Source organism: Mesocricetus auratus, unplaced genomic scaffold (assembly GCF_017639785.1).
Source record: "Mesocricetus auratus isolate SY011 unplaced genomic scaffold, BCM_Maur_2.0 Super-Scaffold_100014, whole genome shotgun sequence".
NCBI lineage: Eukaryota > Metazoa > Chordata > Mammalia > Rodentia > Cricetidae > Mesocricetus > Mesocricetus auratus.
The window spans coordinates 16779200-16785199 of record NW_024429197.1 but is presented as its reverse complement, the minus strand read 5'-3'; the positions used below and the strand labels follow the sequence as shown (position 1 = coordinate 16785199).

The window sequence follows — 6000 nt, the reverse complement described above, 5'->3', positions numbered from 1 at the left end:
TTCAATTATTTTTATTAAAGCTTCAAAAATATCTACAGTTCCCCAAAAGGATGAGAAGGCCTCATACTTCATATGGATAGAGCAGCTAAATCAAGAACATTGAACAAGTGAACTGTCTTTCTTTCACAGACTCAGGAACTATTAAGAGTAGCCTTTCTCTGCGACAGGAGAGAACCTACAGGGATAAGGTAAATGGACTTTTTTTTTTTTTTTTTTTTTTTGGTTTTTTGAGACAGGGTTTCTCTGTATTGTTTTGGAGGCTATCCCGGAACAGGCTCTGTATACCAAGCTGGCCTTGAACTCACAGAGATCCACTGGCCTCTGCCTCCCAGATGCTGGGATTAAAGGCATGGGCCACCACTGCCCAAATGTTGTTTGTTTTTCGAGACAGGGTTTCTCTGTATTGTTTTGGAGGCTTTCCTGGAACTAGCTTTGTAGACCAGGCTAGTCTCAAACTCCCAGAGATCCGCCTGCCTCTGCCTCCCGAGTGCTGGGATTAAAGGCATGTGCCATCAACGCCCGGCTGGTAAATGGACTTTTGCTCTTGTTTTGAGACATGGTCTCATGTAGACTGGCCTTGAACTCTTGATGCTCCCTAGAGCTGGGATTATAGATATTCCTTATGCCTGGCTCAATTGAACATATAACTCAGTTTAATGACACCCAGTGGAAATTATACAGAGATATCAGTTAAACAACTTGGCAAAACATTACTGGCAAGGCTTGAAACAGAAAGGGATCAAACTATTCTACTAGTGTCCAAGTGGCCAGGTCCTTGAATTTCATAAAATATTAAGCATAGGAAAAGCCCCACTTTGTGCTTCAGATAGATGTCTCTCTGGGTTTCATGTCTATTGCTGGCCTCCAAGTGCTTACATTGCCCCTGAATGAGAGAGATCTTGGAGCCATTTCTACTCAACAGCAACTGGTTTCTTATTTCCCAAGACACAATTCAAGTCTGCCACCCAAAGATCCACAGGAAAACATGCCAGTAAATATCAGGCTGTGGGGACCACAGACAGCCTGGCTTGAGAACTTGTATAGGTCTTTAGAAGACAAGGAGTCTCTCTACTAGAAGGCAGAAATGAGTCTTTATCAAGTGCCTTCTAAAACACACAGAGCATTCCTACTGGAATCCCTTCTGAATTCTCTTCAGGAAGAAAGTAAATTAATAGCTCATAAGTAGAGAAGAGATATTTCTGGACTTTTTTTCCTGGAAAACTTGTTAACAGGTAATTATTAATAAAGCGAAAGGTATCCACGTTTCTGTTAAATGTACCCCCTGCAAACTGTCAATGTAAAAAACAAATGAAAAACCCACTACATTTATAAAGCAAAGGTATTTGGTTATTAAACAGAAACTAGAACTGTTTCAAGACCTGCTGATACCTTCATAGTTTCTGTCCCTAAACTTATCTGAAGAACCCAAAGGGTCTGACATTAGCCTGGCATCTTGCACATCTCCTTATTATGTAGTGTACTAAATGCCAGACTCTACCTAAATAAATATAGCAGCTACAGAATTATCAATGCATGGTTTCAATGCCAGTACTTTGATACATTTGCCATCAAGAACATACATTAAACTCCATACTCTTCTTCACATGGAAACCAATTACACAAGTTGTTTAGACTGACATTGTAGTCAGTCTTATGAGACATACCATAAAGACCTTCAGGACAACATTCATCAACTAGAGCAAGAGTCGGGGTAGAAAAGAAAAGTTACTACAGTTTCATGATATTTAAATTAAAAAAGGAACTTAAGAAAAAGATTAAAAATGTTATCCAGAAGCACAAAAATAATTACTATAAATTTTAAGAAGTATTTTCCATAAGCCTTTTACCTTAAAATTCTAAACACAAAGTTTGTTGGCATTAAGTTTGGTATACCAAGGTATTAGTAGGCAAAATACAAATATACTACACATACTATTCTAAGCAGGACAATAATGTAAGAGCATTCTAAAAATGAAACCATTTAAAGATAAAACCTTATATTTTAGGAAAAATATTCTTCCCCTTAAAAAATTCCTTCCAAATAAGAGTTAAAAGTAAGGGCTTTAAGCCGAGCGTTGGTGGCGCATGCCTTTAATCCCAGCACTCGGGAGGCAGAGGCAGGCGGATCTCTGTGAGTTCGAGACCAACCTGGTCTACAGAGCTAGTTCCAGGACAGCCCCCAAAACAATACAGAGAAACCCTGTCTCGAAAAACCAAAAAAAAAAAAAAAAAAAAAAAAAAAAAGTAAGGGCTTTACTCTGGCAAGTATGAGATCAAAGGTCAGGAAAAAAGACAGGTGTCTATGTTGCTCCCTAATGTTCTTAGTGTGAACATGTGCAGGGGCCACAGACGAAGGAAGATATCTTACATACACTGGATAAACATATTACATACACTGGAAAAACATATTACATACACTGGGCAAACATCGGCTGTACTACTCTCTTCTCTTGCCTATCTCCCCAAACAGCTGGGCATGGTGGAAGGAACCCTATGGTCCCAGCTACCAGGCAGGCCGAGGGGAGAAGACTGCTGGAGTCCAGGTGCCGGAGGCCAGCATGGGCAACATAGGGGGACTTTGTCTCCAAAACAAGGAAGCAAACAAACCAACCCCAAATATGTTTTAAGGAATTTTTCTTTTTCCAGGGAGGAGATGGAAAACAAAGTACAAACTACACAAATATCCTTTGTAAAGTGCTTTGAAATAGTTCTGAGAAATGCAGTTTTGATAACTCAAAGCAAAAAGCATAAAAAAATACAGTGCTTTCTTAGTTTTCTGTCAGAGGGACAACGGGCTCAGATTTTAGGCTCAAAGTACAGTAAATTGGCAACAACAGTGGATTAAAAGTAAGAGAGCAAAGGAGACCCTAAAGGCATTGCTTGTCAGGTGCAGATGGGGCCCTGAAGGCTGCCGGTGATGTTGCAAACATCTGTAGTGTCTGTCCTCGGAACCAGAAAAGGAACAAGGACAGAGGAACTCAATGCAACTTCCATGACTTACAAAGTACAAAGTTCCCTGACCCCGACGTTACTGAGAAGCTCAGTTTTGACAACCTTAAAATTATCAACTAAAGTTATTGACTAAAGAAGAGAAAAGTAATTTTTTAAAAGATTTCTCCATATTGCAGAAATTTAATTAACTTTAAATGATCAAAATTAAATTCCTTTGTCACTATCATCTTAATTTTAAAGAGAAAGTTACACTGGTAAAATGATAGAGAAAAAAATATCCAGTATTTTCTTGATTCCTTTTGGTCAAAGAAGCACAATTCTTCAACTAGCAAGACCTATTTTCAAATAATTAAAAATCTTCAAATCTTAGGCTGTTTACTGTCTTTTTTTTTTTTTTTTTGAGACAGGGTTTCTCTGTGTAGCTCTGGCTGTAACTTGCTTTGTAGATCAGGCCGGCCTTGAACTCAGAACTCAGAGATTTGCCTGCCTCTGCCTTCTGAGTGCTGGGATTAAAGGTGTGAGCCATCACTTCCCGGCTATCACTGTCATTTTTAAAACTGAAGCACAGCTGTGTTCCTGACCTCTAGTGAGACCCGTCTTGTTGGCTTCACTTCCTTGATAGTGGTCATGTAAGGACATGCTCTAAAACTGAGCATTATGAAGCTCTCCTTCTGAAGTTAAGGCTGTATTACTTTGCACCCTTTTAAACGACAGGTGTGTGTTCTTCCTGTTTGTGGGGAAGATGACAGAAACAACTTTCCTTTATAGCTGCTTATTGCACTAAAAGCAAAACTAGTCTGCTCTTAAACATGATTACATTTCCATAAAAGATGTAGCCAATACAGTTTATAATTATTAAAGCACTATTCTAATGAATATAAAAGCCAAAGGAGCTATATATACTTCAACATACATATATGTTTATATATACATACACACATATAAATATATATATATATATGAAAGTCACATTAAGGTATGAGGGTAGTCAGTAAACTAGCAAAAAACAAGAACTCCTAATTCTTTTTCTTTCCCTACTAGAGTTCCAGATTTTTAAAATATTTACCCTTTACAAAAGCTTTAACGGATTTCCAGGTATAACTCATACAAACAGAGGCTTCAGAATATTTGTCACTGATCAGAAAGACTTCTGACAAGATCTTGTACTTATAGCAGCTTTAACACGCACACTACAGGAAGGGATACTCGGGTTGCCACTCTTTCTATACACAGAGCACACATGGCAAAGGGAAGTCCAGAGCAAGAAGCAGACACTTGCAAACATGGCTTAGGAGGCAAGGACCCAGAGCTGTGTATGAGATAGGAGCTAGGAGTAGCGTACATAAACTAAAAACAGAAACCTAGTGTGCCATGCTTACATCAAATGAATCATATATAGGAACATATGAGTGCCATTTGTAGCAATAGGGACATAAGTGTAGATGCTGAAGGCAAGTAGAAGTGAAATGACAATGGCATAAGGAAGGATACAAGGAAAAGAAAGTTCCCCAGTGGAATGAACTGTAAGATATGTTCACAGACACATGTATTAATCTAGATTTAGACATATATGCATGTGAAGTATACATGTGTGTATTTAAAATACAGACTCCTTTATAAGAATACATGAATGCACATTAGTTTTCTGCATATATAACTGAACAATCATTATTCATATAGGTGTGTGTTTTTAAACCATCATTCACTTTTTCTTTTTTGCAAAGGTATTTGTGCTGCCAAGCAACTTGAGGTAAAGGCATTAAAAGGATTAGACTGTAAGAAGGGAAAATAAACAACTGCAATGCTTCATACAGAAGACTGCAAAAAAGCAGCTGGCTGGTGTCCTAGTGCATAATGGTACTGCGTTCCTTGACAAAGTAAACAGTTTTCCATGGATCAACAAGGACCAGACCCTTACATTGCTGGCTTCTGGAGCATGCCCAGTGAGCTGACTCCACTGGAAACACACTTATGTTGATCTGTCTTTCAGCTCTTCCTCTCAGAGAATGTACTTGGACTTGTTAAGCAAAGTACATTGTGCGTAAGGTATCTTGGTGAATTTGTACAGCCTTGGCAAGAGCCTGTGGATCTCGCCCATTGCTCTGTCCTGAAACGTGGCTTCCTTCAGCACTGTAAGAGAAAGGTTAGTGAACACAAGCATAAACCTCTGTTTTAATGTAAAAATCCTGAAGAATGCTGTATATAGAAAATTCAAAAAATACTAGAAAAGAGGAACTGGTGTAGTCAACTTTGTATCTATTTTTTAGTTTCCATATGGCCAATCCTACTTTGGCTCTTTCATTTTCTCAGGATTAGTTAGAAACAAATTCCAGACTATTTGGGGAAGCAGCTAAGTCACTAGATCATTCTACTTTTTAAAAAAAGGTTTATTTAAAGCCGGGCGTTGGTGGCGCACGCCTTTAATCCCAGCACTCGGGAGGCAGAGGCAGGCGGATCTCTGTGAGTTCGAGGCCAGCCTGGTCTACAAAGTGAGTTCCAGGACAGCCTCCAAAAAAAGGTTTATTTAATCATCCTATTATTAGTAAGCCCACACAGTATATTTATTAGAAAACCTTATTTTGGGCCATCAGTTTTGGGTTATCAGTTTTTACAGAGTGCACTGGCTGTCTGGCAGTCTGTGGGACTTTAATTCCGAATGGCAAGACTGTAGGCAGACAGAGGTATACACATTCACAGAAATGCTTACAGAAATGGCCTAAGAAATCAGACTGTATTTGATTTGGTTTGAGCATCCCCACTCTTTATGCTTTTATATTACCTGTCATGTTCCTTGTCCACAAGGTGATATCTGGCTCTGAATGCCACCAGGTGGGCATAATAAGCAGGGGCAGGAATGGAGACTGAGCGTGTGCACCTCACGTAGGTGTGACAGAGCTGGTAAGTTAGCAGCTGAAGTTCATCTGCAGTGAAACAGTTGTCATCCCACAAGACATGATAGTGTGAAGGGCGGCTGGTTCCCTGTGGAGAAGACACGGTATATTCTGTTCATTTCCAAACTCCCTTTTCTTTTTAAAAACTTTTCATTGG

The 6000-nt window shown here is 39.2% G+C and overlaps 1 protein-coding gene across 4 annotated transcripts in view; it reads right to left on the bottom strand.

Moving 5' to 3' along the window:
* Nucleotides 1-3388: 3388 nt before the first annotated feature.
* Ago3 (argonaute RISC catalytic component 3) overlaps nucleotides 3389-6000 on the bottom strand; it is an 87833-nt gene continuing 85221 nt past the window's right edge. For all 4 annotated transcript variants that reach the window (XM_040756634.1, XM_040756635.1, XM_040756637.1 and 1 more), the window contains 2 exons: nucleotides 5732-5931; nucleotides 3389-5082 (listed from right to left, as the gene is read on the bottom strand). In XM_040756634.1, the coding sequence (XP_040612568.1) occupies nucleotides 4974-5082; nucleotides 5732-5931 (309 nt within the window). In that variant the 3' untranslated portion in view covers nucleotides 3389-4973. The remainder of the gene's footprint in view (nucleotides 5083-5731; nucleotides 5932-6000) is intronic.